Below are 12,111 nucleotides of genomic sequence, written 5' to 3' on the forward strand. Positions count from 1 at the left end.
GGGTCACATTTAACCATAACATGGGTAACCTGAGGTTTGTTAATTAATTTAATAATAATTTAATAATTTATGCATTTAGCAGAAGCTTTTATCCAAAGCGACTTACAGTGCATTCAGGCTATACGTTTTTTACCAGTATGTATGTTATAGATGCATTGACTTTGAATTTTGCAAATCAAATGTTTTCATGTTGAATTAAAGGAACAGTTCACCCAAAAATGACAATTTGCTGAAAATTTACTCTCCTTTAGGCCATTCAAAATGTAGATGAATTTGTTTCTTCATTGAATCAATAGAAGGAGAAATTTTGCATTACATCACTTGCTCACCAATGGATCGTCTGCAGTGAATGGGCGCCATTAGAATGTCCAAACAGCTGATAAAAGCATCACAATAATCCACGAGTAATTCAAACGACTCCAGTCCATCAGTATAGTCTTGTGAGGCAAAAAGCTGTGGGTTTGTAATAAACAAATCCATCATTAAGGTGTTTAATCCATTGCTTTAGTTTAAAATGCCAGTCCATAATCCATAATAATGCTTCTTCCAGTGAAAAAGTCCATTCCCTGTTGTCCCTGTTGTCTATTTGTTTAGAGCTGTTTTTTAAATTCTTTTATTTATTTAAACGTCTGTGCCTTTTTACTCTCTTGATTCAGACATTTTCACTGGAGAATGGAATATTATGGATAGAGGACTTGTTTTAAGTTTAAAAATGTATAAACGATAGATTTCACTTCACAAGATGTTAATTGATGGACTAGAGTCGTGTGGATTGCTTGTGGATTATTGTGATGTTTTATCAGCTGTTTGAACGCTCATTCTGACGGCACCCATTCACTGCAGAGGATCCATTAGTGAGTGAGTGATGTAATGCTAAATTTGTTAAATTAAATTAATGCTAAATGCCAAATCTGTTCTGATGAAGAAACAAACTCATCTCCATCTTGGATGGCCTGAGGGCTGAGGGTGACTAAATTCTCAGCAAATTTTAAAATGTGAATCTTCATGGTAAACAAGCACTATTTTAAAGTGAACTGTACTAGAATGTGAAAGCATGAGACCCATGCATCCTCTGAGCTTGAGTCACCAGAGTGCTGCTTGTTCACTCTGAAGCATTCAGACTATGTATCATGTAATGAAATTGCAACCTTTTGTGGTTTATTAATCGCATAAGACCATATCCTACTTTCGATTTGAATTCCATCATTTGTGCAGCCCTAATGGAAATGGAGCCAGACATCTGAAAATCAAGAGCGACTGGTCTGGGGGCAAGTGTGTGCTGTTAGTCTGTTCATGCCTAAAGCAAAATCGAAATAAAGGACTTTTGAAGTTCCCTGCGCTCTTGTCTCATGCACTCTGTATAATCCTCAGCAGTACTGTGCTTCAGTGGTGCAGTTTGAAATTAGTTTTGTAGAGGATGTCAGAGAGGATGGATCAAATGACATTGATGCTATGGTTTAGGATGTGGATCACTGCTTGCTGCACTGCTGAGAGATATTTCCATGTTAAGACTGATTCTGGCCAGGGAATAAAAATATGCAATAGGGAATTTTATATCTTAATACCATATTGATGATGTAACAAATGTATTCATTGAGTGAAATTGTACAGTAACACGGCTTGATTACATGAACCTAAATACATTTTCCAAGTACAATTAATTTATTTTATGTGTAAAACTTTTTTAATGAGGAACTGTATGACTGACTGCAACTTTAAGGGAAAGAAAAAGCAAAGGAAGTTAGACAGGCTTTGTGATTGTTACATCGTGTACTAACCAGGCGTGATGCAACACGTTTCCAGCAACAATTATCTGTCACAATGTGTCACATTTTTGATACCAGTGAAGACGATCACAGCCAATCCACCAGAAGCATAACGCCCATGCAGATTCTTTTTAAAAATAAGTTTCTTTCTCTTATGCTCATTTATTTAATCAAACATCAAAAATATGTCTATTTTTGTTTTGCATTTATACTTAAACAGTAGGCTCCTTAAACTAAACTGCCAGTCTACATCTTCCTTCTGTATTGGTACTATAGTGGTGAAATTTGCTGGGTCACCGCTTCAGTCCCTTCAGCTGTTGTACGGTGTGATCAGCTGTGTCCGGATCCCCCGCGATCAGATTCCTTTCCAAATAGAGGTGCAGACACACGCAAAGCTCCACAGCTGAGACAGAAATAGGCACCCAGTGCACAGTGACTGCCAGCGAGAGTGAAGGAGCTCCTGTTGACTTCAATAAATCTGTGTTACAACACCAAGGTTTTACTCCACTCTTTTGCAATCAGTGAATGTGGAGCTAGAGCAATGTGAAATTGTTGAGGACTTAGTATGGTTTACTTGTATGTATGACATTCAAACTCATTGTAGGCAGCAGAGATATTAGAGAGGGGCTCTCTTAGGACCTCTATAGTATAGCCTATTCATTAGAATGAGGCCCATCCATTTGTTCTTTTGGAACAAAAAAATGTTCCAAAGGCCCTGCTGAGGAGATATTGTGAAGTAATGTACTACAGCTACTGGTTAAATCGATCAAGGATTCAAATTTACATTTTAAATATTACATTTTTTTTAAAGAGCCAATCTGGGTACTGCAGGTTTTACTTTGATTTAAACCATAAGCACCTTAACAGGCATGTGTCCTTTCCAGCCTCTTAACCAAGTAAAAAAAAGAATAGCTCATTTTATCCCTCCATGTGAAGTGGAGAGAAGCTGCAGTGCTCATTATTAGATTATTTTTAGAATGAAAGCATTGGTCTCTGATGTGCTTTGTTTGGTCTAATGTGGCTGTGTTAGAGCCGGTGCTTGTCTTGTTAATGCACCCTAGCACCCAAAATAGAGTGTCCTGACTGACTGAGATGGTAAAAGTGTGAGAGCGAGGCACGTGGCAAAGTGGCCTCAATAGTTTATCCCATCAACAACCCAAGGTCTTTCACTTTTTTTCAGACCAATGACCCCTCGTTGGATACGGAAACCACTTGATACATATTGTGTCAAATTGAGTTTTGCTTTTTAAAGGGATAGTTCAGCCCAAAATAAAAACTAAACTCATGATTTACTTTCCTTCTTCAGTGGAACACAAAAGAACATATTTTGAAAAAATGTACACACAAGGAAAATCAATGGGGTGCAATGTTGTTTGGACTTCACTGACTTTAAAAATACATTTATTACATTACATTACTTTATGAAGCTAAAGCCATTTTAACTCGGGCGGCACAAAGAGATAGATACATTTACTTGAACTTTAACTTCTTATTGTAAGCTTTTGTTGAAGTGAACTAAATTTTTGTCTAATGCTGATTTTAATTGTTCAAAAATTACTTTTTATCAAACAATGTAATAATTGGTGAACCCCCTGTAACACACCTCTGGTTTCAATCCATGATGGCAATTCTGTTTCGCTTTGCATTGTACCATTATGAGATCTGCCCTGATTAAAATGTTTGTTGGTCATACTTCCTGCAAACGTGCCGGGCTAGATGATTCTAAAGTGATGTCAAGTCTCGGGGTAGAGAGTGTTATTTTTAGGGCGTGTGAGAGGCTTTGACTGTGACTGACAGCTTGTTGATGTGTCTTCCCACAGCTGAGGCAGCCCCCGGTCAAGCGCTTGCGTCTGAGAGGTGACTGGTCGGACACAGGACCGCGCGCTCGGCCTGAGAGCGAGAGGGAGCGTGACGGTAAGATGAGAACGCGCAGGTCCAAATGCTGGTGTCACAAATACTGAACACACAGCAGCACGGATAGTACATATACACAGGCGAATAAACACTGAGGGCTCTGTTTACAAACACTCTTATTTGGTGACTTCAGATTAATGCACCAGGAATAGATCCACAGATATGTGTGTTCTTGTACTTGTCAGAAATCACAAATCATTGATCGATATTGTTTTTTACATTTATTTAATTTTTTAATTTTTTTGGACTAACAGATGTTGTATAAAGCAGCTTATTTTATATGATAATCAGCACTTCCTAGTCTAGCTAAACTCCATTACTAATACATTCTGTAAGACCTGAAAAGTGTAACCCATCCCACACTGTTTATTATTCCTATTAGCAGCATTTCATAGTTAATCCAAAATTTTTGTTTTATTTTATTTTATTTATTAGCACTTTCTACTTAGCCACACCCCGTCAAAAAGGACTGTTTTACTTTAAAACTGTATTAAAATGTTAAAGCATCAAGGCATTGTCTACCATAGTTGTTTACCACAACTCATTTGCACATCCACTTCAGCTCCAGCTGTCTCCTCCATGAACAGAGCTGTTGTCCGCACTGGCATTCTCCTCCATGTTTTTAACGATCTGAGGCCTGAGGTCTCTAGTGTCTCTCAATACATGTTTAATCTCCCTCAGTACCTCTGACTTTGAATATCAACAGCTTAGTTTGTCTAAGGGGAGCTTGTTAGTTTTTCACAGGGATTTAGTCCAAAGACTGCTTTACTTCACTACTTCCTGGCATATTGCAGCTTGCTCTTGATGTACACAGCAGGCTTCCAGTGCATCTGCTTTCTGTGAGTGGAATGATTTAGGTTCTGATTTGGTTTGATATTGATCATGAAGAAGTTTGTTGTCTTTGCAGGAGAACAGAGTCCAAATGTATCGCTCATGCAGAGGATGTCAGACATGTTGTCACGCTGGTTTGAAGAGGCCAGTGAGGCCCAGAGCAGCAGAGCACGCCCTCAAACTCGACCCAGAGGTAAAACAGCCTTGGTCCACTCTGAATGTACTGAATACACACTATGAATATACTGATATATTCTTTTATATATCTTTTCAAAGTTCTTTTTTGTTCTTTGATTTGGGATAGAAAGAATTTCCATATATGCAAGCAGTATACTATGGAAGGCCATTTGCACCACTGAATAAAAAAAGGTAATTGCGAATTTATCTTACAATTCTGACTTTTTTCTTGCAATTGCGAGTTTACATCTCGCAATTCTGACTTATTTTATCAGAATTGTGAGATATAAATTTGCAGTTGGGAGTTATAAAGTGAGAATTGCGAGATATAAACTTGCAATTCTGACTTTTTCCTCAGAATTGTGTGATATGAATTTGCAGTTGCAAGTTATAAAGTCAGTATCGTAATTGCGAGAAAAAACTCAGAATTGTAAGATTTACTCGCAATTCTGACTTCCTTTCTCAGAATTTATATTTATATTTCTTTTTCAGAGTTTATATCTCGCAATTCTGAGAAAAAAAGTCAGAATTGTGAACATCAGTCTTTTTATATCTTGCAATTCTGACTTTGTAACTCGCAATTGTGAATTTATTATCTCACAATTCTGAGTCAGAATTGCGAGTTTGTATTAGGACAGTTCTGAGAAAAAAAGTCAGAATTGCGAGATGTAAACTTGCAATTGCAAGGAAAAAAGTCAGAATTGTGAGATAAAAACTGGCAATTACCATTTTTTATTTTTTATTCAGTGGCAGAAACGGGCTTCCATAGTATGCTGTTTGCGAACATACCGACAAACATAACATACAATACCGATCTCTCAATAACTAAATAGCATCTGGTCATAGTGATATGGATATGTTTGCCCAAGCTGTGTAATTTGGCATTCCAGTCAAGTCATGTAAAGTCACGTTTATTTATGTAACTTATTATAGATTGCTTTAAAGCAAGCAGTTTTACTGCATTAAATATGAAAAACTGTGCCAGTGTTGCTTTCAATTAGAATTACAACTTCAATACTTTACAATAAAGCAGCTCTCCATTGTGTACAAGTTTTGACTTGCGTCTGACTTTGATGTGGAAATGTTCTCTGGTTGATTTCTTCTATTCAGTCTGTCAAAGAAGGCAGAACCCCAGAGCACACCTACGTATTGTTTTAATATAAAACATTTTCATGGACCAATGGTAGTTTGAAGGTGTTAACGAACTTTTCTGGAAACTTTGCTTTGGCAAGCTGTTTCGAAATCCAAACAAACTTTCTTTGGACCTGATTTTGTTTTGCAATGACATCACACCAGATCATTCTTCTATTTAGCTTGAAGTATATAGGGGCCTTAAAAGCTCTTCCATGTGACTTACATTGGCACTGCACAATGCATTGAACTCTATGGAGGCAATTTCAACTTTGATCCTCTTTGTCAATAAACATCAACCATTGGATGGTGCATTGAAGCATGTATCACATGAAAGAGTGTAAATCATGGAATTAAATATCTTCTATTAAAAAAAAAAACTCCATGAATTTACTCTTAAATGTTAAGCTCAAGGTTTGATGATTTGTCTCCAGGTACGGCCGCTCGACCAGAGGGAACATCTGCAACCTCAGAAACACACACTCAGGCACAGGAGCCCACTGAGGTCTCAACTGAAGGTGCGATGGAGGTGGAGACACCCTCCTCTGATCCTCCACCTACACCTGCTGCTCCTCCTGCACCTACAGAGCCTCTCCCCAAGTCTATCTCCTCCTCCTCAGGCTCCTCGTCCACTGTGACAGCTCCTGCCCCCTCCAGCTCGTCCTCCATGGAGAGCGTTGCTTCCTCCTCTCTCCTCTCATCTCCAGACACAGAGCAGAAGAGCCAGGATGAAGTTACGCCCACTCCCTCGGCCACACCCACTCCTTCAGCCACACCCACCCCATCTAGAGAGGCAGCTTTATCTGGTAAGTCTGTCACAATTGGCAAAACACTGAAGAGTGCATTCATCTTTAATATGAGACAATGGCCATGTTTACATGCACATAATGTTCCATTTCATATATTATGTTTAATCTATTTTAAAAATAGATATTTACATGCTTTACAGCTATTATAAAAAGGGTTTTTGTCCACATGTACTACTGTTCAAAAGTTTTAGGTCAGTAAGATTTTGTTTAAAATAAATTAATACTTTTATTCAGCAAGGATGCAATCAGTTGATTAAAACTGACAGTGAAGATATTTATAATGTTACAGAGGTTTATTTGTAAAATAAATACCTTTCTTTTGAACGTTCTGTGCATCAAAGAATCTTGAAAAATATGTATCTCAGTTTCCAGAAGAATATTAAACAGCACAGCTGTTTTCAACAATTATAAGACAATAATAATAAGAAATGTTTCCTGATCACCAAATCAGCATATTAGAATGATTTCTGAAGGAGCATGTGACACTGAAGACTGACGTAATGGCTGCTTCAGTTTTGCCATCATAGGAATAAATTACATTTAAAAATATATTTAAATATAACACAATTATTTAATTTTAAGTATTATTTTACAATATAATTTTTTGTAAAAACCAAAGTAGTGGCTTAATTCAGATCATGTGATCATATTCCAGTAGTAATCAGAATTGTCTTGTGCATGTAAATGCAGTCATTGTATCTCTGCTCCATAAAGACGATGTGCTTATAATAAACTTTCAAATTCAATTTTTTATAATTGGTCCATTTATCATGTCTGCTTACTTTACATCTCCCAACCATCCAACTCTATGTATTTTCTTTTTTTAAGACCTATGTGTTGACTGATTTGTTGTCTTTAGGTGGGGTTTATTTTTTGAACATTGTGTGCTATTAGGGCCTGCATCAACAATCACATAAACAGAAGCAGGATGTTACATGTAGTGTCTTTTGTCTTCTTTTTTATTGAATGATAAATCCCTCCTTTTTGCTCATCATGCCATTGCAGGCATTTTTATGTGTGCGTTTCTGTTCCTGCCCCTAGAACATGTGTGGACGTGTGAGTGTAATGCACGCTTTTTTAATTTTTTTATGACGGGTGATGAAACCCTGCAGTCTTGTCTGACATCACTCAGCCTACAGCTTCAATCTTTAATTTGCTCTTTTATCCAGCATTCCTTCTTATCTATGATTTGCCTCTCTTCTTTTCCCCCATCCCATCAATTTTCCCATCCTGCTCTTCTCTCTCCCTCTGACCCCACACTGTCAGAATATGGTCCTCACAGGCTGCCGGTAAGTTTAGTGTGTAGACGTTTGCAGAGGCTGCTTCTCTTGTCTGACCCCCCAGGACAGGGCAGACGCTCAGTCCCTTCTGTACCCGCGACCTCCAGCACAGAGAGCTCAGCCCAACAGGCTGCTGCTGCTGACGCAGGCCCCCCTGCAGGTTACCATCTCTTCCCAGCCTGCATCCCCGCTCTCCTTTAACCTCCTGACCCCTCTGGCTGCCTGTTTCATGGCTGTCCTGGTTTGCTGCTGCACCTCTGGCTATGGAGTGTGTTCCTCTTCCCCTCTTCCACACAGACGCACACACATCTAACCGCTGGTCATTCACGCTCACATTCACCAACAGCAGAGCTCTGCTCCAAAACCTAGTGAGCTGCCCACCTAGGTGACATTTTTAGACATCACAGATACACACCTGACTCAAAAGCTGCCCAAAGTCATGCCATGTAATGTACTTTGCCTTGGCCAAAATATTAGACAGTATTACACATATATTATTATGAAATATTATCGCTATTTTACATAGCTTTTTTCCATTTTAATGTATTAAAATGTAATTTATTCCTGTACTGAATTTTCAGCAGCCATTACTCTAGTCTTCAGTGTCACATGATACTTTAGAAATCATTCTAATATGCAGATTTTGGTCAAGAAACGTAATGGCTGCTTCAGTTTTGCCATCATAGGAATAAATTACATTTAAAAATATATTTAAATATAACACAATTATTTAATTTTAAGTATTATTTTACAATATAATTTTTTGTAAAAACCAAAGTAGTGGCTTAATTCAGATCATGTGATCATATTCCAGTAGTAATCAGAATTGTCTTGTGCATGTAAATGCAGTCATTGTATCTCTGCTCCATAAAGACGATGTGCTTATAATAAACTTTCAAATTCAATTTTTTATAATTGGTCCATTTATCATGTCTGCTTACTTTACATCTCCCAACCATCCAACTCTATGTATTTTCTTTTTTTAAGACCTATGTGTTGACTGATTTGTTGTCTTTAGGTGGGGTTTATTTTTTGAACATTGTGTGCTGTTAGGGCCTGCATCAACAATCACATAAACAGAAGCAGGATGTTACATGTAGTGTCTTTTGTCTTCTTTTTTATTGAATGATAAATCCCTCCTTTTTGCTCATCATGCCATTGCAGGCATTTTTATGTGTGCGTTTCTGTTCCTGCCCCTAGAACATGTGTGGACGTGTGAGTGTAATGCACGCTTTTTTAATTTTTTTATGACGGGTGATGAAACCCTGCAGTCTTGTCTGACATCACTCAGCCTACAGCTTCAATCTTTAATTTGCTCTTTTATCCAGCATTCCTTCTTATCTATGATTTGCCTCTCTTCTTTTCCCCCATCCCATCAATTTTCCCATCCTGCTCTTCTCTCTCCCTCTGACCCCACACTGTCAGAATATGGTCCTCACAGGCTGCCGGTAAGTTTAGTGTGTAGACGTTTGCAGAGGCTGCTTCTCTTGTCTGACCCCCCAGGACAGGGCAGACGCTCAGTCCCTTCTGTACCCGCGACCTCCAGCACAGAGAGCTCAGCCCAACAGGCTGCTGCTGCTGACGCAGGCCCCCCTGCAGGTTACCATCTCTTCCCAGCCTGCATCCCCGCTCTCCTTTAACCTCCTGACCCCTCTGGCTGCCTGTTTCATGGCTGTCCTGGTTTGCTGCTGCACCTCTGGCTATGGAGTGTGTTCCTCTTCCCCTCTTCCACACAGACGCACACACATCTAACCGCTGGTCATTCACACTCACATTCACCAACAGCAGAGCTCTGCTCCAAAACCTAGTGAGCTGCCCACCTAGGTGACATTTTTAGACATCACAGATACACACCTGACTCAAAAGCTGCCCAAAGTCATGCCATGTAATGTACTTTGCCTTGGCCAAAATATTAGACAGTATTACACATATATTATTATGAAATATTATCGCTATTTTACATAGCTTTTTTCCATTTTAATGTATTAAAATGTAATTTATTCCTGTACTGAATTTTCAGCAGCCATTACTCTAGTCTTCAGTGTCACATGATACTTTAGAAATCATTCTAATATGCAGATTTTGGTCAAGAAACATTATCAGTGTTGAAAACAGTTGTGCTGCTTAATATTTTTGGTGGAAAACGTGATACATTTATTCAAAAGAGCAGCATTTATCTGCAGTAGAATTTTGGTAACACTGCAAAATATGTTAGTCACTTTTTTATCAATTTAATGTGTCCTTAGTAAATAAAGGTTTTAAGGGAAAAAAATCTTACTTTCGAACCCTTCTGAATCATACATACACTGACTATTTGGATAAATTGACTTTATGGACAAGCGTCCACACACAATGCACCTTGATTTAGGACAGGGCTTTAGAAGGTAGCTGCCTGTGTAGTCAGTAGTAAGTGAGGCAGCTTACTAGATCTTGGAACAGAGCTCAGATGTCAAACATATGCATATACTGCCATCTGTTGATTGATTCACCTGAAATGCAATCGCATAATTACATATAAAGTTGGTTTGTACTGTTTGATGTTGGCAGTTTTTTAGTGAAAACGTGATACATTTATTCAAAAGAACAGCATTTATCTGCAGTAGAATTTTGGTAACACTGCAAAATATGTTAGTCACTTTTTATCAATTTAATGTGTCCTTAGTAAATAAAGGTTTTAAGGGAAAAAAATCTTACTTTCGAACCCTTCTGAATCATACATACACTGACTATTTGGATAAATTGACTTTATGGACAAGCGTCCACATCAAATGCACCTTGATTTAGGACAGGGCTTTAGAAGGTAGCTGCCTGTGTAGTCAGTAGTAAGTGAGGCAGCTTACTAGATCTTGGAACAGAGCTCAGATGTCAAACATATGCATATACTGCCATCTGTTGATTGATTCACCTGAAATGCAATCGCATAATTACATATAAAGTTGGTTTGTACTGTTTGATGTTGGCAGTTTTTTAGTCTCCAATTTAAACCTTGAATATTGATCCACGTTTATCTTGTTCTATTCATGCCTTCTCTTGTTGCACTTCCCTTTGCAATATTCCACAAAATACTTAATGCTATCAGCGAGTGTGATCTGTTCACTTATTTTAGACATCTATGAAATGGTTAGAGGAAAACTAAACGGATTTGTTGTCTATGAAGCAGGCACTTCAGTAAAAGTTCATTTTATTCCATAGCCCAAGTGTACGCAGTGTATTTTCTGTGCTTAAAGCATTGCACTATTAGTTCAGCAACATCCTGCCATCACATCTAGCTGGTTATTCGCAAACTCTTTCCAGACTTCTGGTTGCTTTGTCGCTTCAAGGCACTGTCAGGTGTAGGCCTGGCATCTGAATAAACTTTTCTACCACCATCAGTTTGAACTCCTGAACTACAGATTGCTGTATGAATTGTTTATTCGGCCTTATAGTGAATACTGCATTAAAGAAGGCTATGCATCAGTTTGTTCCTGATAAATTGTTCTCTTGTATTTGCTCACCTCCTGGATGTCATTTCACGTTTTTTAAGGAACAGCTTACTCAATCTGTAACCCTTGGCTTTGTGTTTTTAACTCAGAATTAAGCGTCCTAGACTCATCTTTACAGAGTTTGTGGCTTTTCAGTTTGTTGTGGGAAGGTTTCGTTTTTTTCCCCCTGCCTGTGCTGCAGTGTGTTTCTTGAGGATTTAGTTCTGCACTTAAATGTTTGTGCTGGCTCTGTTGTTGTTTCAGTTGTTCAGTACGTCTTATTTTTGTTTCAGATTCTCCCTCATCTGTGGTAAACAAACAGCTTGGATCCATGACTCTGGATGAGGAGCAGGGTGCGTCCATTCCTCTTTTTTTTTCTTCTCCTTTTGCTCATTTTCGTTAAATCCTTTGCGTCTGAGCTCTGTACATTTCTGATTGAAGCGGCTCTTGTCCTCAGTCATCTTAAGAAGACTCTGCAGATGTGCCTCTGGGTAAAGAGAGAAACTTCAGAAAGATACAGAGGCTTTCTGTCAATCATTTTCAGTCAATGGACATACTTTTTCTCCCCTCCTGTGGGGCCGAGTTCATATCGAGCTCATCTTTCAAATAATGTCCTGAACTAAGGGACATTTTCCCCTTACTCTCTACTTAATGAGTTCACCCTCTATGAGACTGATGTGGGCTTGCAACATCAATATTTAGCTTAAAGGGGTCATATCACATTTTTTATTGACCTTTTAAC

At 38.4% G+C, this 12,111-nt stretch overlaps 1 protein-coding gene across 4 annotated transcripts in view; it reads left to right on the forward strand.

Annotated features, from left to right (window-relative positions):
- LOC107748145 (DDB1- and CUL4-associated factor 6-like) overlaps positions 1-12,111 on the forward strand; it is a 29,706-nt gene that overhangs the window by 11,973 nt on the left and 5,622 nt on the right. For 3 of the 4 annotated variants that reach the window (XM_016562821.1, XM_016562824.1, XM_016562822.1), the window contains exons 8-11: positions 3,587-3,680; positions 4,588-4,704; positions 6,254-6,625; positions 11,663-11,722. In XM_016562821.1, coding sequence (XP_016418307.1) covers positions 3,587-3,680; positions 4,588-4,704; positions 6,254-6,625; positions 11,663-11,722 — 643 coding nt within the window. The remainder of the gene's footprint in view (positions 1-3,586; positions 3,681-4,587; positions 4,705-6,253; positions 6,626-11,662; positions 11,723-12,111) is intronic. The other variant, XM_016562825.1, reaches the window with a different exon arrangement.

Source organism: Sinocyclocheilus rhinocerous, unplaced genomic scaffold (genome assembly GCF_001515625.1).
Source record: "Sinocyclocheilus rhinocerous isolate Xijiao unplaced genomic scaffold, SAMN03320098_v1.1 scaffold289, whole genome shotgun sequence".
In the NCBI taxonomy this organism is placed as follows: domain Eukaryota; kingdom Metazoa; phylum Chordata; class Actinopteri; order Cypriniformes; family Cyprinidae; genus Sinocyclocheilus; species Sinocyclocheilus rhinocerous.